The following is a 27,501-nucleotide window of genomic DNA, read 5'->3' as shown; positions in this document are numbered from 1 at the left end:
TACGTACGGTACCTTGGACTGTTTTCTTATGGATGGTTCACATAGTTTACACGAATTCCACCGGTACTGATAAATGTTGTGCATTACTGTTTATAAAAATATACATACAAGCCCACCGAAATGACAACAACAGGACATGGAAGCTCAAAAAAATAACTCAGAAAAACCATAGACATGTTTGTACAACTCTACACTAAGTTAAGTGTCAGTGGCATTGAGACTCAAGAACTTGGAGGGTTAGTATGATCTTCGTGGCGCCTTCTCACAAACAGTTTATCTATATCTTCAGTCGCAACATTGCTCCTGCAAAAATAATAACAATAGTAATAATAAATCAATAGTCACATACAAAGAATCACCAAGAAAACACCAGGACAGAACCAAAAAGAAAAACATTAAAGATTGATGAGGAAATCGGTTGACTCCAAATCATCAAAAGAAAAAAGTTCTGGACATGTTAGGCTAGTTAAAAATTGTGCTATAATCTTTTTTTTTTTCCAGGGTTAAGATGGGAGACTTTGTGCAAGAACCCCAGCCATTATATTAATTTCAAACAAAGATATACAAATGGCCCAAGACGAGAATTTGGTAAAAAAAACAAACTGGGAGCTGTTCGTTTAAGATGCAACTCAGCTCGTCGTTCTCAGCAAACCAGACCAGGATGGTGACAAAAACAAAAAATGGACTGATCATCATAATCAAAAAACTGAAGAAGTGCTGGATTTGAAGCTGTTAGCTGCATTGTATTAATAATAAAGAGTTACCAGTAAGACTGGTATACCATAAAACAGGCTACCCAAAACAACTGGAAGCCCTATACAAAAACCCTCAAGGGGCCCAAAAAATTCCAAATGAAACTGTACAATAAATCACGGGTGGGAGTAGGTACAAGAAGGGGTTCAGTAGCTCAAAAAGGTGCCTGGGAACCCCTCTAAAGGTTTACTAGAAGCGCCCTCCCTAGCAAGGAGGTCAGCTTCAGTATTAGCTTCCCCCCATATGTGCCTCCACGAGGTGCTAAGAGGGCTGATAATATGCAAAATTTCATCAAAGAGATGGGCCAGAGGTTGAGGCCCAGACAATGGTGTTCTTGGAGTCACCTTCGATGACCAGCATGTATTTTTGAGAAAGTTAACCTTGAATTAAGGACTCTAAGTGCAAGAAACTGGTGGACCACAAGTGGGTGTCCCAGGGGAAAGAAAACAGAATCAAAAGGCCTTCTTTTTGAAGGTTATAATCGAAAGAGCAACCCAAAAAAAGAGGCCGATCCAAAAAAACATGCTAGTTTCCTGCCAAAGATGCCGCTGCTTTAGCAAGGGTGTCGGCTTCCTAGTTTCCTTCTCTCCAGATATGTCTCCAAGAGATGTGGGTGTCCCTACAAAGGGATTCGATCTCATCGAAACACTGAACCAAGCACCAGGGAGGTAGGGTGGAGTAGGGCGTCTGCATCCAAGAGATGACGTTCTTGGAATCTCCCTCAATAGTACTAGAGAGGAAAGATAGGGATTGAACTAGCTTGAGTCCTTCCGCGAGTGCAACTGTTTTAGCCTCCAAAGAATCAGCACGACCTATAGGTTTAGAGATAGAGGCCATCATTGTACCAAGGTGGTCCTTGACGATAGCCCCTACTCCCGAAGGCCCAGGATTTCCGAGGGACCATTCATCGAAGTTTAGCTTAAGATGTCCTAGTTGAGGAGGTCTCCACAAGGATACCTAAAGTAAACGCTTGTGGCTGTATAGAAGAACAGCAGTCCAAATTTTGGGCAAAGGCCGAGGTAGACAACTCTTTGAATCTGTGGTGGTTGGATGCCCAGAAGACCACCGGGGATTTGAACTTGGCGAAGGTCTTGTACCATGAAGAGTACTCCCCCTGAAAGATTCTATTATTATGTTCAATCAATCCAAATAGCCCACAGCAAGGCTGCCACCGAAGATTCCAGAGTAAAGTCCCAGCCTTAGGCCAAGGAAAAGGTTGCAGGGCAGAGAAGATGGAAGGTACATCCGCAGGGAGCACCCATTCTATATTGATGAGGGTAAGAAGGTCCCCTCACGAATAGAAGGCGTAGGGGCAGTGCAAGAACAAATGGGGATTGGTTTCCTCATCTGCCGAACATAGAATGCAACGGTTACGAAGAGGAAGGCCTCTTCTTTGAAGCTGGTCTACTGTGAGCACCCTCGGGGAAAGGGCCAGCCACATGAAGACCTGAATTTTCGGGGGCGCAAAGGAAGCCCAGGCTTGCGCAACAACAGAAGTTGGATGGGCAGGTAAGGTTGGGGGCTGTGATAAATTTCAGTAGGAGTAGGAAACCGAGAAAGTCCCAGATGATGAAGGCGCCCAAATAATACGGTCAAGCCCAAGGGGGACGATGAACCAATCAGAAGTTCAGCTGCAAGGGCAGCAAAGAGAAGAATTTCTGGTTCGATAAGAGCCCTTCTGAAGAGTGGATTCCAGGATCTCTGGGAGCCAGTCATAGTCATCTCATCTGCAACAGTTGCATCTTGATTCCGGGCGAGAGAAATGAGACTTGGGAATCTGTCCATTAGAGGAGCATGCCCAAGCCACAGATCCTTCCAAAAAAGACATGATTGCCAGCTCTAGGGTGGAACCTGATGCGATCTTTAAACAGCTGGTGGACCGAGCATATCGATCTCCAAATCCCAGATGACCTGTGATTAGGCCTACAACTGGGGAGCCAAGGTGATGAAGGTATGCGATATTTAAACTTGAGAATGTCAGTCCGTAGGTAGTTCCTGAGAGCCACCACCACTGTCCTAGTAAAGCTAGAATTTTCTGTCTTAAATTTTTAATCCCCAGCCCTCCCTGGTTCTTAGGTTGGCAGAGTTTCTCCCAAGCTATAAGATGGAACTTACGGTTGGTGGCCTCACCCTCCCCCAAATATCTACGTATCAAGTGTTCGATCCTAGAACTGGGATATTAGCTAAGGTGGCTTTGATAAGAGTGTGCCTAACCCCCGGAGATAAGAAACGGCCCTTCTACCCAGCTAATTTGAGATCTACCTTGTCAATAATGTGTGACCACAACCTCTTTTTGGGTTTCCCTAGGCAAAGAGGTACTAGGTAGATAGAAGGCAAGTTGTCTACCCTACAGCCCCTGCTTTCAGTGAAACTGCTGAGCAAGGTGGGATCAACTGCTTGCCCCATCATCTTAGATTTGTCGAAATTGACCTTGAATGCAGTGGCATACTCAAAACACCTGAGAAATAAAAAGAGGTTATGCATCTCTTCGGGTAGGGTATTACAAAAAACTAAGGTATCGTCGGCGTATTGGAGGTGAGTAACCATATGGCCTTGGTTCCCAATCGAAAAGCCCTACAAACGGCCGGTTGCATACATCCTAGAGATCGAATGACTGAAAACTTCTGCTGAGATAGCAAAAGGAAAGGGGGACAGAGGGTCCCCTTGTCTGACACCCCTAGAAGAGGGGAAGAATCCTTTACCTTTAGGGGATCCATTGATTAGGATTGAGAAATAAGGGGTAAGAGTAGCAAGCTCTCCACCTGCTGCCAAAGCCCACTCTGGTCTAAGTTTCTTCAAGTAGAATCCAATCGACATGATCATACGCCTTCTCCCAATCAAGTTTAACAGTAATCCCGTATTCTTTGGTCAAGTGCCTAGAATGCAAGCATTCGTGAGCCACAAGGGCCCCATCCAATATCTGGCGATCTCTAATGAAAGCACTTTGAGATGGAGAGAAGACCAAAGGGAGGACCTCTTTAAGTTGAGAGGCCAAGACTTTGGAAAGAACTTTATAAGTAGAATTGAGTAGGCTAATGGGGTGAAAGCCTTTGAGGTGGGAAGCACCTTCAATCTTAGGAATCAAAGTGATGAAAGTGGCGTTCAAAGCTCGGTGGATTACCCCTCTAGAGTGGAATCTTCGAAGAGAGCCAAGAAGTCATCTTTAAATGAATCCCAGAATAATTTGAAAGGAGCTAAAGGGTACCCATTAGGGCCCGGTGCTTTATCCAAACCCAAAGAAGAAATGGCAGCAGGATCCCAGATTCCGAGAAAGGCCTTTCCAACCAAACAGCTTTTGTCGAGGGGAAGCAATAGGAAGGAAAGGTCTCCCATGGTGGGTCTGGGGTTTTGAGGAGCAGAAAACAGGTTTTTGAAGTAGGATAGGATGCGCTGCTCAATTTCCAGGGGCTGGTCTAGCTGGCTTTTCCCAAGTGAGAGATGGTATTATCTCTACGCCTGCAGTTGGCAGTTTTATGGAAAAACCCTGTGTTAAGATCACCGGCCTTGAGCCATTTGATTCTGGACCTCTAATACCAGAAGATTTCCTCTTTATTGAGGATGGCTTGGTATTCAAGTTTGAGTTGGCCCCTTTGCTGAATTTCAGAATCCGTGAGTGGCCTTGCTTCCTCCACATTATCTAGGGTCTGGACTGCCATCAAAATCGAGTTCTTATAGGGTCCAAAACATCCTGGGAGCTGCCTACTCCAGGATTTAAGATGAGCCTTCAGCAACTGGAGCTTTCGTTGGATCCTGAAACCAGCCCAGTCGTCAACCAATTCAGACAATGACTGCCACCAGGCTGGGCATAGATGTAAGAGGGAAGGTTCTTCCAGCCATGCCAACTCAAACCTGAACGGTTTGATAACTCTTTCAGCAGGATTAGAGTTGAGTAAAATAAGACAACGATCAGAAGTGGGCTTGGGTAAGGCCACAAAGTGCGAGCCCGAGAAGTCAGAGAGTCCCAAGAAGCGGTCCAATTTCGATAGGGAAGGGGACGCAACATGGTTGGATCAGGTGTATTGGGCTCCCTGAATGGCTAGGTCGATAAGGTCGTTATGGGCCACAAAGTCAGAGAAGGCAGTCATGGCTTGAGTGATTCTGGTGGAGTTATTTCTCTCAAAAGACCACCTAGTCACATTAAAGTCTCCCCTTATGAACCACGCCAGGTGAGGGAGGTCAGCCACAATGTTAAGCTCCTGTCTAAGGGCATCGAGGTTAGGACCGTACACTGCAGTAAATTTCCACAGCATACCGTCAGGAATCCTAGAGACGAGAATAGAAACAGAGAATCTGGCTACGAAAGACGAGCAAAGGGAGTGGGCAGTCAGATCCCAGATCACCCAAATCCCCCCCGAAACACCTTCGGCAGGGAGAGCCACCCATTTGCAGGGCCTGCGTCCCCATACCAATCTGACCTGAGAGAGAGGGGCAAGGGAGTTTGGTCTCAGTGAGCACCAAGACCATGGGCTGAAGCCTAGGACTAAGGTCCCTTACTGCCTGTTTTTTGTTGGGAAAACCGAGCCCCACGAATGTTCCAGGATGCTATCAACATCAAGTCTAGAGGGAGATAGGGGAGTTCCGAAGGGAACTGAGCAGGAAACCCTGGAAAGGTGCCTGCGGCAAAAGAGTGGGCGCAGGGGAGGATAAGGAAGATTTAAGGAACACGCCAAGCCTGCGAATTCGCGACTTCCTTTCTTGTTTAGCTGTAGTCCAGATTGAGCATCTTCATTGAAGAATTCACGAAAGGGTCCATCTGGTCCTGTTTGGGGGAAGCCTATCACATTCAAAACATCTCGGATATCGCCCTGACCCGCATCCACACCGTCAACAGACTCAAAGTCCACCGAAGGTGGAGAAAGGGGATCCCCCCATGGTGTCCACTGAATCCGTGGAAAAACAGGATGAAGAGGGAGGTCCATCCACTGGCGATAGTGGGGCAGGCAAACCCAAAGATGGGGGATCAACAGCAGGAGAAGATGTGAGTGAAGCAGATTTGACACGCGTAGAAGCCCATCCGAGGAGTTACCAAGGGAAGTTCCTACTCAGCAACTGGTAAGGGGTCCCTAGGAGTCGCAGGCTCAGCAAGAAGAGTCAACTACTACTGGGACAGTCAAAGAAGAGGGGCCACGGGGATATAGAGGGGAAAGGAACCCACAGGGGGCAAGGGAGAGACAGGGAGCCAGCCTGGTACAAGGAAGGGTGCCACTCCAGTGGGATCAGACCGAAGAGGGGATGGAAAGAAATGCAGATCCATATCAGTAGGGGGATCTTCCGTCGCTGAAACCACTGGGTCGCAAACGAGAGGGCAAACCTCTGCTAGGGCTGCCATGAACAATATCAACACCTCAGAGATAGCGGGATCCCCAACGGGAGGGTCTTCCACTGCAAGGGGCCTCTGAGAGAACTCGATCAGAGGAGGAGAGAAAGGAGGAAGGCTGCGAGAAGGCCTCGACATGAAGGGAGAGAAGAATGGGGTAGGAGGTGTGCCCAAAGGCAAAGAACAAGAGGGTTGCGAAGGAGGCGAGGGCAGCATCATAGTTGTTGGAAACGCTTGGGAACCCAAATTGTTTTAGAAACTGAAATCACAGAATCGCAGCCGGCTAGAAGATTCTTATCTCGCGAATCGTTGTTCGTACAATAGGAATCGCTGGAAACGAGATTCCTAGTTTTTGAGAATCGTGTTTCGACCGAAATAAATCCAAGTTTCATCCACATGGAATCGAGATTCCCATCCTCCGAAATCGACACTCCAGGTGTCAAGATTCATTAATATGCGGAATCGAGTTTCCGATGCCTATCGAATCAAGTTTCTTACATATGTGAAACAAAGATATGTTGTTGTTCCGAATCATGATTCTAATATATTTGGAATCAAATTTCTGAAGTATATGCGTCAAAGATCCATGTCAATTTGAGATCAAGATTTACGATAATAGGGACTATGGAGTGCTTTTGAGAACTGCTTACCAGGAATCGAGATTTCATTTTTATATAGAAGGAAGCCACAAGCACATCTTGAGCCTTATCAACTTTAAAACCTATATTGGATGTCTTTTATTAGAAGGTTTTTCAAATTTTAAAGTGATTGTATTGAACTTACAGTCACTATATACAAAAGATAAGTATTTCTAAGTTGTGATTTTGACTTCATTATTATAAAGACAAAATAGGATTATGTCTACACCATGGTTTTACTTTTAATTATGTGTTGTCTTTACCAGTTATATTTTAAATTTCAGGTGAAGGCCGTCCAAGGTAGCACAAGTAAAACAATAAAACCCTGCAACCACTTGAAGCATTCGAAGAAAGATTTCTACTCCAATTTTCTTTAGGAAGTGCACAACTATCATAGACATTGGACATTATGTACTTTGAATTGGTGTATCAATTGATGTGGAATCAAGATTTAATCCTCGCTGGAATCCAAATTCGATATATTTTGGAACGTCTACCCATAATTAATGGGTTCAAGTTTCTAAAGATGTGTTGGATCAAGATTTTAAAATTAAGGAATCGAGTTTCCATGGTTCCGATAAATTGTTTCTAAAGATGTGTTGAATCGATATTCCAAAGTAAGGAATTGAGTTTCTTTGGTTCCGAAAAGTGGTTTCTAAAGATGAGTTGAATCGAGATTCCGATATAAGGCGGTTTCCGTGGATATTCCTTAACGGAAACGCAGAATCGGGTTTTGGAACCAGAAACATGAGGTCGGTGGAGAGATTCTGGTAACTATGGGCAACATCTCTACTTGAGGGGCTAGGGTCGTAGGCAAGGCGAGAATAGGTGGCGTGGCAGAGGGAGCACCACGGCCGATGAGGGGGAGGTGGGAAGAAGGGGGAAGGGAGGCAAAAAGGATAGGGAAAGGAGAGGGGAGAGAAAGTGTAGGTTGGGCAACAACACAGGTATCCTTCGAAGAGGAAACCTTCGGGTGAGAGGTGGCAGGAGAGGAGGCTTGGATCCGAGAGGTGTCAGCACCAAGGTTGCAAGGGGACCGATGGGGGGGAACGGAGCTCGAGGGGAGAAGGGCCGATGATGACACAATCTCCTTAGAAGTAGAGCTCTGAGCTGGAGGATCACAGAGAGGTGGCTAAAGGGCCTAGCATTAAAAATAGGTTGACCTATCCCCTCTGACCGACACATGTCATCCAAAATAGGTCGGCGTGAACATCGCTGACGTGCGCCTCCAAGGGATTGCGCTGGGGTAACCCGAGAGACAAGGTGGGGGGGGTAGGGGTGGGGAAGGAGGTGGTGGAGGCAGCGGAGCAATAAGACGACCACAAGGTCAGTGAGGTCTACCCAAAAAATGCAGCGGTGATCAACGTCCAGGATGGCTTCTGTGGCGGTCGATATTACTAAGCCTACACTTGTGTGAGACGACGGTCCAGTTAGATTGAGTAGCCAAAAGGGGAGGCGACAAGTATGGGTCGCTCAAAAGTTTTTCCACCTGCTGAACAAACAGAGGGGAGGGGGGAGAAGCAACTAACCAGGAGAGTAGAACTTGAAAGTATACCCCTGCACTTCCAGCCAAAGGAAAGGAGATATGGTTTGGGGGTCCACAACATCCACTATCAACCGAAGAGAACCGAGCGGGAGGCTTTCCATAGATTGCCAATGGACAGCCACAAAGGATCCACAGGTGTTACTGATGGCTTTGAAAGTGTCGAGGCACCAGGAGTGGAGAGGGATGGATGTAGCCGAAAGTCAGACTTTTTGGCAGCAAAAAGCTCCCACATCTTCAAACCACCTGGACAATTGGAGAGATACTCCCCTGGACAATTGGAGAGATACTCCCATCTCTCGATACCTTAAATGTCATTTCTCTGGGGGTGGAAAACACCAACTAGGGAAGAAGCAAATTGTTTTGCAAGATGAGATGAAGAAACAGGGAGAATAGGGATGATGCAAAGGGTGGAAGAGGCAGAGGGAGGAGAGATGTACGGGGGGGGAGGAGGAGTGCACTTTACAGTTACTCTTAACTTGTATTTGTCATCAGTGTTCGATGACCAGCGTGTTGCCCCAGCTCAAGTTGAATTTTCTTAGTCCAAGGAGACTAGGGCCTCGCCAAAGGTGGAGTCTGCATGGCCGACAGGGGAGAAGAAAGAGAGAAGAATGTCGCCGTTAAAAGTTCTGAATATTCTACCAAGCCCGAAGGACCTGGGTTGCCAAGAGAGCAACCATCAAAATTAAGTTTGACTGTGCCGATGTCGGGAAGTCTCCACAAGGAGGCACGAGAGATTATTGGAGATTTCAGATTCAACATGGTTTGCCAATTCTGAATGAAGCCGAGAAGGAGAAATTCCTGAAAGTTGTATGTTGGTAGCCCAAAAGGTGACCTGCTCGATGATCTTCTCAAAACAGCAAAGGGCCGAGGTTGTCACCCCCTTAAAGATTTCGTTGTTGCGCTCTCTCCAAAGGGTCCAGATTGTGGCTGCAATGGAGGCCCTCCAAAGGAGGAGACCAGCTTTGGACCAATGGTGAGAGAGGGAAGTTCAAAAAATATGGGGGATGGACATTAGGGAAACCCATATCCAATTAAACATGTGTAGCAGTTTGCTTCAAAGGATGCTAGCAAAATGACAATGAAGGAAGATGTGGTTGTTAGTTTCCTCAGCTAATAAGCATAAAGCACACCTATTGGTTAAAGGAATGCCTCTTCTTTGGATTTGGTCGATAGTGAGAACATTGTGGGTTCAGGCAAATCCAGGTGAACATCTGAATTTTGGGCACGGTTAAGGGAAGCCAGGCTTGGGCAGCTATGGTAGGGGGGTGAGGTGATCTTCCGGTACATGGTCGCCACGGTGAAGATTCCCAAGGAAGGGGGAGCCCAAATCAGCAAGTCTACACCTGAGGGAGGGAGAAAGACCTGATCGAGAAGGGGGGCTGAGGTGATCTTCCGGTACATGGACGCCACTGTGAAGATTCCTGAGGAAATGGGAGCCCAAATCAGCATGTCTACACCTGAGGGAGGGAGGAAGACGTGATCGAGAAGGGTGGAGAAGGCAGTGAACACCTCAATTTCATGGTCCAGAAAGGCTCTGTGAAGCTCAAGATTCCAAGACCTCGCGGGACTGCCAAGAGGGAATTAATCAGCCATAGTAGCTTTGGTGTTCCTTACCAGGCTTGAAAGCCGAGGAAAAAGGTTGCACAGTGGGGAAGCATCGAGCCAAAGGTCTTTCCAAAAATGTATTTAGTCCCCCCACTCGAGGATGGAACCGGATATTGGCAAGAAAGGATTCCCGGCTATGATGAATGGACCTCCATGCGCCTAAGATCCTGCTTGAGGTCCTACAATGTGGTATCCAATCGTCACTGACGTGGCAATATTTGCGGCAAACTACCTGCCTCCAAAGGTGATCAGGTTGAGTGGCGCATCTCCACCAGCACTTGCCTAACAGGGCAAGGTTGTTAGGTTTCAACTTTCGGATGCCCAAACCACCCTGAGCTATGGGAGAGCATACTTTGTCCCATGCAATGAGGTGGTATTTCCAGCCTTTCATCCTAGACCACAGCACGTTACTCATAATTTGCTCCAAACAGGCTGAGACTGTGGCTGACATGATGAATAGAGATGTTTGGAAGATCGGGATATTGGAGAGGGTGGCTTTGATGAGGGTTTTTCTTCCTGCAGGGGGAAGGAATCTTTCCTTATATCTGATTCAGATTTTGACAATTCTTTACAAACTGTAACCGTCTTTTTGTGGTTTTCTCCATCAAAACCATTTTTTTAAGGGCCTTTCCTAACTGAAACCTCGACTTCATCATTTTTCAAAATCCTTTACGAATCACTAAAGGACTTTGAAAGCTCATCTCTAAGGGAAAATCTAGACTGATCAATAGTTTTTTAGCATGAATCCATGACTTTCAAAGCATCAGGCACTTTAGATGAATCAGGAACTGGAAAGTGACATTCTGAAACCATATTTGGTTCCGGTGAAAATGTTTTCTAGAAAACATTTTCACATGAAAAGTTCTCTTATGTGGTCAAGTGTGGGAATATTTTCATACCAATTGGTCTTAGTGCATCTTTTCACACCAATTGGCAACTAATTAATGTGAAAATATTCCCGCACTTGAACACATGAGAGAATTTTCTAATGTGAAAATGATTTCTAGAAAACATTTTCACATGAACCAAACGACTTTGGTTCATGCGAAATAGTTTGCATATGTAAAACAGTTTTCATATGTAAACAATTCCCTGTGCAATAGTTTTCCAATCCTGTTTTTCCCTTGTTTGTTACAACATATCTGGAATTCATGTGTACCCAGTTCTTATGTTTGGCAACTCATTGATAAACTATCTCCCAATATCTCTGTCTCTCTCTAAAAACCCCTTTCTCTCTAAACCCAATCTCTCTTTCTCTCAAAAAATCCAATCTCTCTTTCTCTCTCTAAAAACCAATATCTCTTTCTCTAAAAACGCTTTCACTCTCTGGAAACCCAATCTCTCTTCCTCTCTAAAAACCCAGTTTCTCTCTTTCTCTTTCTAAAACCCATTTTCTCTTTCTAGAAACCCAATCTCTCTTTCTCTCTCTAAAACCCATTTTCTCTATCTAGAAACTCAATCTCTCTTTCTCTGTCTAGAAACCCAATCTTTCTTTCTCTCTAAAAACCCATTTTCTCTCTAGAAACCCAGACTATCTTTCTCTCTCTAAAAACCCATTTTCTCTCTCTAGAAACTCAATCTCTATTTCTCTTTTTAAAAACCCATTCTCTCCAGAAACGCAACTCTTTCTCTTTCTAAAAATCCAATTTGTTTTTCTCTCTCTAAAAGTCCATTCTCTCTTTATAGAAACCCAATCTCTCTTTCTCTCTCAAAACCCATTCTCTCTCTAGAAACCCAATCTCTCTTTTTCTCTCTAAAATCCATTTCCTCTTGGAAAACCAATCTCTCTCTCTCTCAAAACACATCATCTCTCTAGAAACCCAATCTCTCTCTAAAAACCCATTCTCTCTAGAAATCCAATCTCTTTTTCTCTCTCTAAAAACCCACTCTCTAAAAATCCAATCTCTCTTTCTCTCACTAAAAACCCTATCTCTCTAGAGATCAGCACCAGAACAAAGAGAGATGATATATAGAAGTGAGAGAGAGAGAGAGAGATGGCGGATGGAAGAGCGAGATATTTTTCTTTGTTTTTTGTGGTTTCAGCCCCTTGCTGTAAACTTGAATAAAATATTTTTTCAGGTCTGCGCGAGTAATGGATCCCCGAGAACTTACTCCCCACCTTGGGGGCTGGGGATTTCTTTGCACACCATTTGCTCCTTGTGGTGGTAAAACTTTCCTATGGGACAAGTTTTCATCGGCTTTACGCACGAACCAAATGTGTTGAATTTTATGTTTCATATGAAAACTGTTTCATGATGCAAGTTTTCATACGAACCAAATAAGCCCTTAAGAGTGTTCTCTGGTTTTAGAGAATAACAGCCCAACGACAATGTTGAAGCTATGAAAGCATAGGAACTAGAGAAAATGGAGGAGAAAACCTATGTGAAAACTCCACGTAAAGCAAGTCAGAACACATAACCAACGAATTTAAAGGGCCACTTTGGTCTTCTTCAGAAATCTTTAAAACTCTAAGAGGTCGAGGAGGATTCTTTAAGAAGCTCTTTTTTTCTCCTTTTTCAGACAAAAAAAAAAAAACCCTTCAAAAAGGGGTTTTCAAGTCAGACTCCGGCAATTCCCCAAGAATAGGTCGGGAATCAGCAGTGGCCCGAGTGCGGCTCATGCCCTCTGTAACCAGAGACTCCCAATTACAATCAGACTCAGCCAATTTTGAGTTGGATGGGCAATCCTTTAGTCATTGATTTCTAGTCCAATTGGGTCTATGGAGTATCAAAGTATGCTCAATCATGTCTAACTCTGTTAATGTGGACTCTATGTGCCATGCATTTGCATGTCATTTCATTTAAATCACATTTTAGTCCTCATATTTCATGGAAATATCCACTGGCTGCATCTGCCTCTCATCCTCGGCCTACAGGCCTACACATTTCCAACTTTGTGCCAAACTCTTCATTTTCTCTCCTTACCCTTCCTTTTTCTTATTCCCTCATGATAGTTTGACGTCATCAGAATTCCTCTTAAGAGCCTTTCTATGAGTTGTAGCCTTTTGTTGATCGTTCTGTTATCCACTGTATGGCATTATGCTGTGCTACATACTGATTGCATGCCTCAAAGGTCCTACCTATAGTATCTTGCTCCATGGAACTACCTGTACCACAAGATGTGTTTTCGTAGTTTACAATCTGTTACAGAGGAACATGCTGTTTTTATTCATGCCTGGGGACTTCCTTGGAATTTAAGTATTGTTGTGCAAGGCCTTGATAGTAACCCCTCCAGTATAAACTGTACTGAATTGCACGATTGAGCTACTTGTGTCATGCTTTGCCTTTTGAAGCATAGCACCTCCTATGTATTTCCTAAGTTTTGTGTATTCTCTAGTAGGCAGTGCTTTAAACAAGGCTCCAGCAATGGACTAGGCACCTGCCTGAGCCAAGGGAATCTGGCAAGTGGGCTCGGACTAGACCAAGCCAAATTCTAGCCACATACAAAAGGGGCAAATATAAGACCAACAATAGTAAAAATTGTACAAAAATCTAAATAATCCAAAAAATTAATACAAAACCAGGAAAACTATATAAAACACATAATAGGATTAAAATGATGTTACTGGCTTGAAAAAATGGAAACTATGAAAAAAGGAATTTAAGAAAAATGACAAAAAAACAGAAAATTATATGCACAAATGGATTATAAATCAATTATATTTAATTTAGTGAAAAATTAATCAATTTTATGAATTTAAATTGAAAAAAATAAAATATACCCAAAATTTCAAGGCCAAGCAATCCCTTGATCAATGATGTTGATGTAAATCGATGCCTTCAATCCTTGTCAAAGCTTCCTTAAGAACCCCCAATCAAAACCTCCAAACAATTATGGGTTTTGAGTTCAGATGTAGATGATCCAAGCACTTGAAAATTTTGGTTCAATAGTATTGGAATTTCAAATCTCTCAAATCTTTTTTTTTTTTTTTGTATTATTTTATGAAAATCTATGATTAGATCAAGAGAACAAAAATAAGCCTACAGATTGAATTTTATCAAAGATTGACCATCGATTGGGAAAGAAATCACAAATTTTCAAAATCAGGAAAAAACCTGGCCAATCTTACTGATATAAAAAATCTGTTAAATCTGGCACTTTTTTCTCAATTTAAGCCTTCCGATAGATATATTAAGGAAAATCTAACAAATGAATTATGGCACAGTAAGCCTCTACAGTACTTGCCCGAGTACTGTACATGTCCATACAGGGCACACGTTGTCAACTGTTTCCGATTCGGCACATGTCACTAACTCCGAGTGAGGTGCCCAACTTGAAGGCAACTTTTCGACGAGTTTTAGAACACTGCTGATAGGTAACAAATTCGTTAGAGTGCTTCGCAAGAGCAAAAAGACAGCAGCACTTCAGCTCGAAAGCCGTTTTCTTCGCCGGCTCAAAGCCTACGTGTATCCACTGGCTCCAGTGCGCACTCTGTTATCTTCACGGGTAACATGCACTGTAGTTTTACACTGGCTCCAGTGCACACTCTGTTTTCTTCACGGGTAACATGCACTGTAGTTTTATTCGCAGCTAGTGTGCCCTGCAGTTTTCTTCGGTGCTGGAATTCAAGTTTTAGGACTATGGCAGCTTTCTTCAAAATCCGAGTCCCCCATCAGACTATATGGTTATAATCTGCAACTTGAATTAGCCAATGGCCTTGCAGGATCTCCTGTCGGACTTAAGCTGGCCAATGAGGAACTCGGATTTGAATATGCGATTGACACATCCATTGAACTACTCGTATCTAAGTCCGAGTTCCCTATCTTCACCGCAATATCCTTGTGAGGTTGCCTGAAATAGTTTCCTGTTCTTTGAGGCTTGTCTCCAGCATCTCCCAACCGTCCAGAATATTTTCATAATCTTTCCTCCTCTCACGCGAACCATCCTTATCCTCAAGTTCCCAGTATTTTTCCATGTTTTCCTTTTCCAGCACCAATATCCCAGCTAGTTCATTTTTCATGTTTTGACAGAGTAAATTGAGGAGGTTTTCCCAAAAGATTGCACTTTTTCCGCGACCAGTTTTCATTTCCTCTTTTATGACCTCCTGTTCCACTCACTTTGTCCTGTTTCGCAGTTCATCAATCCTCGCCCATCCCTCATTTTTCAACCCTTCTCAGTGACCTGTGTAGCTCGTTATCACTTGCAAGAGAATAGATCCCTCCTCGGGACAAAAAATATAGAGCTAAAAGGGGAAATGGCCTAGGACCATGGTGCTGTTTTACTAATCATTTGAGCTTAGTTTAACATGTGCAGTGTTTTAGAACTTGGCTCGGGCCATAAAATCAGCCTTGGCCCGAACTGAGTACTCAACTCGCTCGAGTAATGACAAATACGAAAAAAAAAAGATAAAAATAAAAAAAGGTGAGACAGCATTGGCTACGTGCCCAAGAGAGAGAGAAAGGGTGGGCATGTGGCCAAAGGGGGAGAGAAGACTTTGGCTATGTCCCTCCATCTCTGACAGGCACCTCTCTCTCTACACACAAGGGTCTCTCTCTCACCTCTCTGTTTCGTCTCTTGCTCTCACATAGGGATCTCTCTCTCTTGGAGGAGAGTGAAATGGAAATAAGGGGAGGATCTCCACCCCTTTTATAGAGAGAGATGATGCCCCCTTTTAGAGAGATGAAAAGAGGAAGATTTCTGCCCCTTTTGGAGAGAGGAGGGAGAGAGAGAGACAGATGAGAAAGGGGGGTGTGGAAATCCACCCCTCTTATGAGAGTGAGAATGGAGTGGAAATCCACCCCCCTTTGAGAGAGAGAGAGAGAGAGAGAAGCACCTAGTTGAGAGATGAAAGGGGGGCAGTGATTAGAGAAAGATCAAAAAAGGGGGGCGATGAGCCCTTTTAGTACATAAAACCCACGTACCCGAGGGGTACATGGGTACTCGCCGTAGCACATGGCTGAGGCTGAGTATCTCGGGTGTGTCCAAGTAGCTTTGACTACCACTAAAGACTGCTAAACTAGCAGGACCAGCTCATTAATCCATTCTATAGGTGGACTTTAATGCTGCCTCTCACCTCAACCTCCCTCTATTCAATAAATTTCCCGATTTGACCCAAGGATGTCAACTACCCTCATACTCTCCTTAGTATTCACCCCCAACCTATGTGGCATGGATACAGGTAACCATGTTGCCGTTACACAGGTACATGGTGTTGGATTCTTTGAGTTTCAAAAAGGAGGACTCAATGTCAAGGCCAAACACACACAAACATGCACCCAGACAGACAAAGAGACAAAGATAGAGACACAAGCACACGCATGCACGTGCATGCACACATGCACGCATAGATAGATAGATAGATAGATAGATAGATAGATAGAGAGAGAGAGAGAGAGAAAGGATATACAATGTATATCTACATCCATATGATATAAAAGCATGACTATCATGATGACTCCACCCCCATGTACCTTCATTTTGAATGCATAGGAAAGAATAAATTTTTATTTGTCATTTAATGCATAACAAAGAAGGCCAAGTTCTTTGATTGTAGAATCATAAAAAGCAAATTTTTATTTTTGAATCACATCAAAAAGTCTGTTTCACTTGAATATAGAAACAAAAGCAAGTTTTATTTTAATTATTTAATGCACAATAAATTAAAGCAAGTTTCTCATTTTTGCTTGTTGAATGCATAACAAAAGAAAAGCAAGTTTTATTTTTGATTCACAGCATAAAAGTTCACAGATCTGTTATGTGCTCTTTTGTTTTGAATGTAGAACAAAAAGCACAAGTTTTTCTTTTTTTATTTAATGATTAAGAAAATAAAGCAAATTTTTGTTTTTGTTAATGTATAACAAAGAAAAGGTACTTTTTATTTTTAATTCATTACAAGGAAGTTTGCCCTGTGCTCTATCATTTTGAACGCAAAGCAAAAAGAAGCATTATTGGAAACCAAAGTTGGAAACTTTTTAATGTGTATCCAAAGAATGAATCCAGGAGAATACATACCCGTACTTATCTAGATATGTCTCCGATGCGGGGCAAGGGACCATACAAAGAATCCATGTATATAGCTCCTAACATTACATTAAACTTCATCCTTAAGTCCAAATTTAGTAGAGCCTCCCAAACGTGACTTGAGCTAGACCCTGACTCAATCAGCTAATGCTTCCTAAACTTGTTCACTCTATGAACTGGTACTAGCTCATATGCCAGCTCAATGGGGATTCCCCAAATTCTTCATAACCTTCATCGTGGTAAATGGAATACGCCTTGATTCCATGCACTTGAAGCATGACACCATGATGATTGGCTGCTGATATACGTTTTTCTGCTTGTGCCTAACAGTAGGCCCAACATCCCCTCTTTATGGGCCTCCATCATGCTAGCTCAAGTTTCCAAAGGGCCAAGTTAGAACACTATTTTCATGACTACTGAATCCTCATAGAGGCCAATCACTTCTTAGGAGTCCCTTTTCATGCTTAGTGCCTTCACAATTACATAATGTAAGCACACTACTAATGCTCATGAGAAAAATCAATTAAAATAATAAGTTCTTTTTGCTGGGCACTCACAAAAAGTGAGTACCATACCAATGAATTGCATCCTAATGAGACAAGTCCACTGGCTACGGATTTCATTCTTTGAAAGCTGAAACTACCCATGTAAAATGATTTAAAGTGTCAAACTTACCCAGTTGAATCCAGAAATGCACAGTAATTGACTGGGTTGATCACTTTGAAAGATTAGACCACTGTCAGTTATAAGAAGATAACAAGTATTGTTGATTGCTAAAGAAAACTTTAATGAGAGGACTTGTAATGGACAACAGATATTGCTTATATAACTCTGTTACTTTACCTTTTTAATTATTTTCATAATAAATAATCAGGTAAGAATGCATTTCATGCATGGTCAATACGTACCAAATGTATCTAAGCATGCCTGACAGCATAGGTTTATTAAGCACACACTACTCATTGCTGACATTCCTGATCTTCATAGACCTCCCAAGAAAATTAAAGGAAATAACTGCAGCATTCCATACTGTGATGCACTCACTACAAGCATATCTTAGGGCTTCACATGATCTATTGCAGGAATGTGCCAAATGAGCTGCCCTGAACTTCGTATTAAGTCATAATCTATCACAATCATGAGGCTCATTCTAAACATCTCAAAAGATTACAAAGTTTCAGAAAACTCAGCTATAAATTAATAAAAACCTTCAAGTTTATTTGCATTGCTAACAAAAAATAAGCATGGAAATAGATTGCAACTGACCTGCCATTCAGTTGAGGTGGCAATAGAACACCACCCAAAGTATCTGGACTAATTCTTGATGGAGGTAGGTTTCCACGGGGAAGTTTCCTGTGTGGAAGCGAAGGAACTGATCCATTTGCCTCTCGTTTCCTTGAAGCACTTTCTGCCATAGCAGCTGCGACCCTCGATGAGTGATCACCAGCTCTCAGCTGACTCGATGAGAAAACCGGAGAATCAAAAAGATCTGAGGCATCTGGAAGTTTCTCAATGGACTGAGTAGATGAGTTTGGAGTCATATATGCTTGCGGCGGAAATCTCAAGTTCCTGCAAATTGGAAATAATGAATACATAATTGCATTTCAAGAAAGAATGAAAAGGGCTTGTTTTCAGGCAAGGAGGTAGCACCGTTCATTTCAAGATCCAAAAAGAAGAAGAAGAAAAAAAAACGTAGGACAAATAGATCATATTTAAAATATTGAGATACAAGCTTGTCATCTTAAAGGAGATACAAGTTCTTTTTGAGACAAATGCAATTCATTTCATCATGATGCCAAGCAAGGGTGTGAGGATTCCATGTAGCAGTTCATGAAAGCGTCACTTCAGCTTTTCTTGAGTCTAAGCTGTTCATAAAATGTTTTATGGGGGTTGTTTATTATTCCACAGGTGACAAAACTGAGCTCAACCTAAGCTCCTCAAGCTAAGATCACTTAAAAGCTAGGGAACGTTGTACACATACTGTGCAGTCATTTAGGCTGATTATCATTTTAACTCAACAAATCCAGAGAGAGAAAGCACATATGATCGACCATGCAGTTCAAAATTTCCCAAATAATCTTGAAGATCACTGGAACCGATAAGTGAGATGCAAATAACTATGACAAGGTCAGAACCTCAGATTTATAAGGATAACAAAACCAAGACCCCCAAAGCGCACTTCACAGCAGAGGATCTATAGGAGGGGAATCACAAAAACCGGGGCACTTTGAAAGAACTAATGGAGCATTTCAGAGTTTCCACTATCCATATACGATACCATTTCTCCAACCCATAGTTGTTGGAGAGGGAGTGGCATCGGGGGCGGGATCAGCTAGGAATTCGCCGAACCGCCCTGTAGAGGAAGCTCCTTGGGGTTAGGATTGGTGTCCGTACAGTGAATAAGACAAAGAACGAGATCCTTAGGTTTATGAGAGAGAGAGATCCCATGTCAATGGGTTCGATGTTTTGACTAGCAAGAATCTAAGCTACACTATACATAAAATTGAGGTTGTCAAGTAGAGCTAGTACGAGTTCCCTTAGTGAAGAAATCGAGGTTTAAGTATGTCATATAACGGGGTTCCTTTTATTCTAAATAATTATGTTTGGCACATGTTTTAAGTCCTAAGTATCACTCTTGGGAATGGGGAGAAGAGGCTAAAGCCGCACCACGATAAAAAAGTATAAGCGTCTTATCTTGATGCATTTGCGAGGTTGTACCCAAACGAGAATGAGAGGAGTAGAATGCGGCAACACAATAGTGATTTTGTAAGTAATAAAGGAGTCTACTCCCGACATCCATTTTCGATAGAGGAACAATGTCAGCTATTTCGTGGTGGGATCTATATAGTGGTGGGGTTCCTGAATTATATTCACAGTTGTTAAGGTGTTGTCTCAGAGTGTCAACTCATCATGTGCTGAAAGGTGCTAGAGTATGTATAGTTATATTCACAGTGTTAAGTAGAACAAGTAAATGCTCAATGCTCCGAGTCATTGGTTTGTGTTCACTACAATGACAGGTTGTTAAGTAGACTGCGATCAAACTACGCAGAGAAGTACAAAGAATGAGATTTTCATCTTGATGTTAACCACCTTGATGATGATGTTGGGGCATTAGAAGCATTAGGCGACCGCCTTGATGCTGATAATGAGGCTCGTCAGAGTGCTCCATTACCAAGGCCCATCCTTCCCGCTACATCTTCAAGCCGTGACACAAGTTTGGCATGCACCATTACCTCAGAGTCCCCAGCAACCCAGAATCCTACCACTCAAGGGTCATCTTCTTCGAATGTAGTCTCCTTTGCTTCCATTGTTTCTCAAAGGCTGGCTCTCCAAAGGGGTAAGAGGACAAGATGAACTACGCTCTCTCTCTCTCAAATGTAAAAGAATCTTTTTAAAGCTTGAAATGAAAGCATATATTCTATCTCACAAGTAAGAGGATTCATCATTGTTATTTAAGAATCTAAAACAATAGGACATCATAAATATAAGATTTTAAATGAAATATACATTCTCACAACTAAAAGGGATGGCTTACACAATAGGACTTAATAAAACATTGAGTCACTCTAGACTACGCCTAGTTCAAATAAAGAATATAAAATAATGGAACTTCGTGCTATGCGAAAAAGGGACTGGATTTTACCATCATGGAACTTATGATTCCTAAACAATGGGAACTTGAAACAATGGCAATCTCTGACCTGGTATCATCCGTTAATGAAAGTAGATCCCATAAACATAAAAAACCAATATTTTAATGTACCAAAACCTTGGACCATGGTTGATGGAAGCGGTGATCTATTTTGAAATGGAACTAGATTTCACCGATGGATGGAACGTGGTCCCCTTTTCTTGGGAGAGAAATCCCAAAATCGAAAAACCGGGGTCCCTACAAGATCCCTTTCAGGGACTGTGGGATCAAGGATCCAGAGCGGGATCGTCACCCTACCCACAAGGTTCCCTTAACTATGGTCCAACCACAGATCCTATCTCGAAAATTGAGTCTCAAGGTCCCAGAGTGATATAGTGACCAATGGTCTTGAAACGAGCAGCACCAATGGAAAGAATTGGAGAGGAAGTTAGAAGGCTAGAGCTGGTCTGTGCAAATGTCACAGGCCCCCAAGCACTCAAGCCACAAAAGGGTATAGTAGTGAGTGCATCAAGAATAGCATTCAACTTCATCCTTACGAGCCAACAAAGAAGCATCAGCACTGGGGATGAGAGGGGGAAGCACAAATGTAACTTGGTCCTAGTTCTTTCAACCAAGGCTGATACAGGCAGCTTCCAGAGGGCATAATTTTTACCTGGATGTCAATTTGCAGTGATCAAAGCACATTCAAAGATGTCTTCAAGACCTAGGATTGTTATGTCTATGAATTTAATGATGAATCTTAGGTTCACCATTCACTTAAGTTTAAGTTTTAGTTAGGAGTTCCACGTCAATCTTAATTTAGTTGTTTTGGATTTCCTTTGTTGATGATTGGAATCCTAGACCTTTTTTTTTCTTTTAATGATGGCTGTTTTATTAATTTAAAGTCAGATAGATTTAGCAGAAAACATAAACAATAAAAGGTCATACCACACTACAAGGAAAATAGCTAAGGCCGAATTACAATAGTCGCACACTCAGCACCTTCTGTAGCCAATCAATCAGCCATTAGCCTACTTAGCCATAAAACACGCAATGAGTGTATAAATGATTATTTTTCACATCCCACTACCCTCTCAAATCACTGCCAAAATTTGTGCCACTATCCAAGGTGGTGGAGCTTCCCTCCTTGACCATCTAATGAGATTGAGAGAGTATTCCTCAATATGCAATGGTGCAATCCTGAAAAAGGGCTCTAGATTCAGCATAAGTAATATCACATAGATCTAGGGGCCCTTTGAGTGGCAATAAAGACCTCTCCTTGTTGATTCCATAAGACTTCACCCACTTTTGCTGAATGCCAATTCAAACGACCACCCATAAAAATCGAGTTTAAAGCACCCGACTTCAAGCCTCTTAGTTGTTTTAAGGATTCCTTATGTGCATACAGTCTGACTAGTTAAGGTTTCCAACTTCTAACTAGAGTCATGGTCAAATTATTATATTAGTTGGAGCTTAAGATATGATGGAATTAGGAGTTAAGGGGTATTTGATTAGAATGGATTATTTTAAATACATGAAATGGAGAGAAGAGGTATTCTAATGGGCTTAGGAGCCAAGAGGTATTTCAAATACATATAAAAGGCCAATGGCAAGGACAACGGCGAGGACATTGTTTTATTTGATTATATTGTTTTATTTGATTATTTTAATGAGAATTGCTTGATTTTCTTGAAAATTAAGGTGGTGGTGATTCCATCCAAGGTGGTGGTGGGGATTCCACCCAAGGTGATGCTTATTTCATCTACTCTATGGTGTCCATTCCACAAACCCCAAACTTGTAAGATGCTGATTTTATTTGAACGTAGAAATTTCGCGCAATTTTTCTTCTTCCATCATCTGCTTCTCTCTCTATGATTCATGGCATTCATCCATTTTATCTCTAAACCCCACACTATACCCATATTTTTTTACCATCCATGGACCTCCTCTTGAATCCTACAAGCAAGCCATCTCCAATGAAGTCTGAAATCCCACATCCCTTTACTCAATTTTCTAATTCAGCCCTAAGCCCTAAATACCAGTCACATTACCTTCTTTCGTCCCTTTAAACCTGAAACCCCTTATTAAACCAATTATATCTATGACCCCATATGCATCATCTTACAACCTTCCATGCTAAACCTGAATCTCCTCCATCGCTAACTACGTAACTATAACCCTAGCTCTCATAAACCATAACCCTAATTGCATACCAAGATCTCACAAACCCTAATCTTCGAAATCCTAGTCCTACTTGCACGGTTATCTTTTAGTCCTGCGTTGGATGATGCAGACTCCAAAGCTTTTTAAAAGACGCCTTAAAAGTGAGGGTGAATCTACAACAAGGAAGCAAATAATTGTTTGTTGTATATGACTAAAACTTTACGTCCAACAAGTGTAACTATAGATTCTTGAATGATGATTAATGACTGATCGCTATATATACAACATCACCACGACTCCATCTGCAATAAAATGGGTGGTGAAATAAGATCCCCCTATGTGGTTGTTTAGAGCTTTATTCGAACATCTTAGTCTAGAGGTCTGCTTTCTTCAGGCTTGTATCTCTCCTCTATTTCACCAAATGAGCATTGTGTATATTGTTGCCATGCAAGAAGTGTACATTTTTATGCTTTCTAACTATTTCGTCATCCCGGCCAAAATTTGGAGCAAGGACGTTAATAGGTTGAGCATTATTGAGTGTTATCTTGATAAAGTATGGAATGCAAGTTTAGTAATAATAGGAGTAGAAACGATGAAGCAATTAAGATTGACGGTCAAGAAATACCAAAAAGAGCGCACTTTCGATATCTTGGGTCGATAATCCAAAAAAATGGAGCGAGATTGAGGAAGATGTCGCACACAAAATTAGAGCTGGGTAGGCAAAGTGGAGATGTGCAACTGAAATTTTATGTGATCACTGCAATACCAATGAAGCTGAAGGGTAAGTTCCATAAGACAGTTGTGAGACCAGCTTTGCTTTTTATGGAACGGAATGTTGAGCTGTCAAAAACCAATATATCCATAGAATGAGTGTAGCGGAGATGAGGATGTTGAGATGGATGAGTGGAAGACAAGAAGGGATAGAATTCAAAATGAATACATTTGAGAAAATTTTAAGTGTGGCACCAATAGGCGATAAGATGAGAGAGAATATTTAGGTGGGTTGGCCATGTGTGGCGCAGACCTAGTATAGAACCTGTTAAGAGGGGCAAGTTAGTTCAAGTAAAAGCCTCAAAAAGGGCAAGGGGTACGCCTAAAAAGATATGGTTAGAAGTAGTGAGAAAAGATATGAGAATTTATGGCCCCTCTAAGGGTATGGCCACTAGTAGAGCAGAATGGCAAACCATGATTCGTGTACCTGACTCCAATTAGTTGGTAAAAGGCTATGACGATGATGATGATTATTTGATAAGGTCAATACTTCTTGAAAAGGATAAAAATTCTTCGTTCAATAAGACAATCTTCCACCAAATCCTTCAATTACTAGATCATATAAGTGTCTGTGTTCGTCCAACATGAAGAGGTAGGCCAAAGTATCTACTAGGAAGTCCATCAGCCCTAGACGCCAGTATTGATGCCCAAATGTCCATCAAGTGTACTAATACCAAACCCCATTTGTTTTTCCTTTCTCATTCACTTCCCAAATACTAGCTCATAGCACCAAAGAAAGAGCTTTTGAGTTCCCAACATAATCCAAAGTGATCCTCAGAATTCTTTAAATCCTTCAATCAATCTTAGGCTCACTGTTGAATTAAGGGGGGGAGCTAGGTATACCGTCCAAGTCAAAAGGTATACTGAGTCATTTCACGACTATAAATAAAACAGAAATTGAATAGGAATACACCTTGTCATACTCCTTTGAAGCTCCTAAGAAAACCCATCACAATCCATTCGCTATGAACAAAATAATATCTTGTAAAAAACACTCCCTAACCCGTCCCTTCCACAAACCCTATAATGCATGCCCCATCAAGTAGTCTCAAAACCTCCAATCCATGTCGCAATGGGCCTTCTCTAAATCCGCTTAAAAAATCACACATGGAATCATTAATTCAAAAAAAAGAAAAGAAAAGGCATGCTTACCCTGCCTATTTGTGGAATCAATGCACATATAACTATCAAGGGTTCTATCCCAATTTTTCCTTCCACCACTTAGTGAATGCACCCCATGGCAATCAAATGCTATAACTAGTAGTCCCCTCATCTTCGTGGCTAAGAGAGTGGCTATTGCTAGAGATAAAGAGTACATAGTTTTCAATTCCATAGACCTTCAACATCATCACTTAGGAACACATTTTTATCAAAACATCAAAAATTTCCCAACGAAACAATCCTCCAATTTATTTTTTTACAGATTTAGAGATGTCCAAATCAGCTCCATCAATCGACCTTCATCTAGCAACTTTATGGAAAGCTGAGATCAAGAAGTTTTTTCCTTTTTTGTGATAAATTGCGTCCTTGCAACTTGCAAATTAAGTTTTCAAACCCCTTGAAGAAGTGCTGTGAAGAAGCGACAAACACCCAATCTAGTACGTCCATCATGAGAAAGGATAGTGTTTGTTCAATTTGATAAAACCTCCAAGAAATTATCACAATAAAGCACACCAAAAATGAACAGTTGTTGTTGTAAGCAATAATACCCTACACATGAATTCAGCCTTTTCCATTACTCGAGCTCGTAGCTCCTTCAACTTGAAATTGAAAAATAGACGCGCAATTTAACCATAGTGTATGCTTATTTATCGTTAGCATACAGATAGTAGTTGCAAATTCACTGATTCAAGAAATGTGCTTTCAATAAAATAACAAGCGAATGAAAAATATCCCGTAATAGACTTCATTATACAGCTTCACATTAGAGAATTCCCAAATCTAGGTTGACAAATAACAACCAAAAAGAGCATCACATTAGTAAACGAGTATCATATTCCACAACCAAAATCCCCGTACGATGAGCTAACTCTCTAAAAACCTATAATTTTGCACTACATAGACAGAACTGTTATTCTGACAAAATATTCAGAATATTTCAAGGAATGAGAAACTATCTACAGTGAAAGCCACTCCATCAAGCCCTACAGTTTCAATTGTATAAAAAATAATGAAGCCAATTCCTTGAAAGAAGTAAACTTGAATAAGAAAAAGCTTCGGATTCAGAAATCAACAATGAGGAAAAATCATGCCAAGCAGAAAGCATAAGAAACAAGGAAACATAAAAATTCAAAACAAAAAATTTCCCCAATAATTTACAGAGAGAGAGTGAGAGAGAGCAGGGGATGGTAGCCATAACCAAAATGAGTGACAGAGACTCACTGGTTAGCAGTAGGAGCAGGAGAGACGGAGGAACGAGGCAGAGCAACAACAGCGGTCGTAGTTTCTCTCTCCTCTTCATTTGCTGTTTCTCTCTCTTCTTCAGAGTCCGACGATGCGTAGTCTACTAAAGACATGGAGAGAGAGAGGGGGAACAATTTTTGCAGGGGAGAGAGGCCTGCCCTCTATAAGTTTGCAACCTTAACCAATCCAATTAAGGTGCGCCTCTAAATTTTATCACAACATATGACTTTGGTGTAAAAAATTATTAGAATTACCTGAAAATCTATTTTTATATCTAATTATAAAATTTTAAATTTTAAAAATGATTAAAGTCAAATAGATCTATACACATATGAGAATCTTGAAAATGGACAGTCTAGATACTATAAGGTTGCATCCTTTAAATGTACAAATTACACATGCACCTTAAAAATTCATCGAAAAAGGTTGTTTTAATGTTGAAAAACCATGTAATTCATCATCTCAACTTTAAGATGTGTAAATATATAAAAAAGAGGTTTTAAGTTCCAAAAATAATGCATGGTACAATATAAACTTTTTTCTCTATTTATTATAGATTTAATAAAGGAAAAGGTTTATATAAGGTTGCAACCTGATAATGTAGAACAACGGAAGCACCTCAAAAATCCATCGGAAAAAGTTGTTGTAATGTTGAAAAACCATGTGATTAATCATCTCAACATCAGATGTATAACTATGAAATTTACAAAGATTTTGAGTCTCAAAAATAGTGCATCTTACAACATATTATCTATACCGTCTATTTTCAAGATTTTCATATGTTTATAGATTTACTTGATTTTAACTATTTTTAAAATTTAAAATTTTATAATTAGATATAAAAATAGATTTTGAGATAATCTCAAGAACATTTTATATTAAAATTATATATTATGATAAAATTTGAAGGTGCACCGTAGTGGGATTGTTTACGGTTGCAACTGTATGGAAACCAGACCCCTTAAGAAATTGAAAATCATGTAAATTTAAAAGGGCTTCTCGTTCAGATATATGAAGGGTGATCGGCCTTCAACTCTTTTCTCCTCCAAGCTTGATGGGAAACTTCTTTATGGAGAGTGAGGAAGAGCCAGACCGTACCTTATATCTCTTTTCTATTTATTTTCTTTTTTCTTAATCCTAACCCATGAAAGGTGTTTATTCTTAAGAGGGAGTGGGGAGATGGTTATCAATAATCATTATCTTAATATTGGATAACCAATTCATTTAAATTGTAGACAATATTACATTTCTATAATTATTGTTAAACCACAAAATAGGAATATTTCTAACATTCTCCTATTTTGGCTAACAATAATTATAACTAAAACTACATCTTCAATTCATGGAAATACAAAATACTCTTCTCAAAATCAAAACTTGGACAATTGAAACTACCAATACCAAAATCATGAAAGCTAATTATATTCCATAAATTATATGAGCAATATCACTCTCTACAGTCTCCCACAAGTAACCTTTATGGTGGATGTTTTTATGGTGGACAAAAAGCCTTATGATATATACTAAAATCCACATCCTACCTAATAGCGGTCCAAAACTTAATATATTATCCTTATCATATATATACCAAAAGGAACTTTGATACATCGAATACATATAAATCAAATTGAATGGATGTCACATATTGTATGCTAGCAATATAAAATCAACCAATCCTCTTGAGTTTCGTGCTTGGTTGTTATTAGGCTTTTTT

The 27,501-nt window shown here is 41.2% G+C and overlaps 1 protein-coding gene across 3 annotated transcripts; it reads right to left on the bottom strand.

Moving 5' to 3' along the window:
• LOC18449093 (uncharacterized) lies at positions 1 to 25,990 on the bottom strand. 3 transcript variants are annotated; one of them, XR_016044237.1, is made up of 4 exons: positions 25,767 to 25,987; positions 18,086 to 18,388; positions 17,495 to 17,922; positions 11,604 to 17,290 (listed from the first exon to the last, which is right to left on the bottom strand). XR_016044237.1 is itself a non-coding variant. In XM_006859142.4 (3 exons), exons 1-3 carry the CDS (start codon positions 25,898 to 25,900, stop codon positions 222 to 224), a joined length of 519 nt encoding a protein of 172 aa, XP_006859204.2. In that variant the 5' UTR covers positions 25,901 to 25,990; the 3' UTR covers positions 1 to 221. The 3 variants fall into 3 exon arrangements, 2 of the variants coding, with proteins under 2 accessions (XP_006859204.2, XP_088707801.1); XM_006859142.4 differs by lacking the exons at positions 11,604 to 17,290; positions 17,495 to 17,922 and adding an exon at positions 1 to 303 and having other exon boundaries at positions 25,767 to 25,990; XM_088851675.1 differs by having other exon boundaries at positions 11,604 to 17,922.
• Positions 25,991 to 27,501: the final 1,511 nt, after the last annotated feature.

The sequence above is a fragment of the Amborella trichopoda genome, chromosome 11 (assembly GCF_054954075.1).
Source record: "Amborella trichopoda isolate Santa Cruz 75 chromosome 11, AtrichopodaSantaCruz75HAP2 v2.0, whole genome shotgun sequence".
NCBI classification, from domain to species: Eukaryota; Viridiplantae; Streptophyta; class Magnoliopsida; order Amborellales; family Amborellaceae; genus Amborella; species Amborella trichopoda.
Note: the sequence above shows the minus strand (reverse complement) of the source record. Positions and strands in the feature narration are given on the sequence as shown.

Excerpts from the sequence above, each read along its gene's own strand:
- LOC18449093 (XM_088851675.1), bottom strand. The coding sequence starts at position 25,900 with ATGTCTTTAGTAGACTACGCATCGTCGGACTCTGAAGAAGAGAGAGAA. Across the intron at positions 18,389-25,766 it reads CCTGCTCCTACTGCTAACCA|GAACTTGAGATTTCCGCCGC; the intron begins GTGAGTCTCTGT and ends TCCAATTTGCAG. Across the intron at positions 17,923-18,085 it reads CCACCTCAACTGAATGGCAG|GGCAGCTCATTTGGCACATT; the intron begins GTCAGTTGCAAT and ends TACGAAGTTCAG.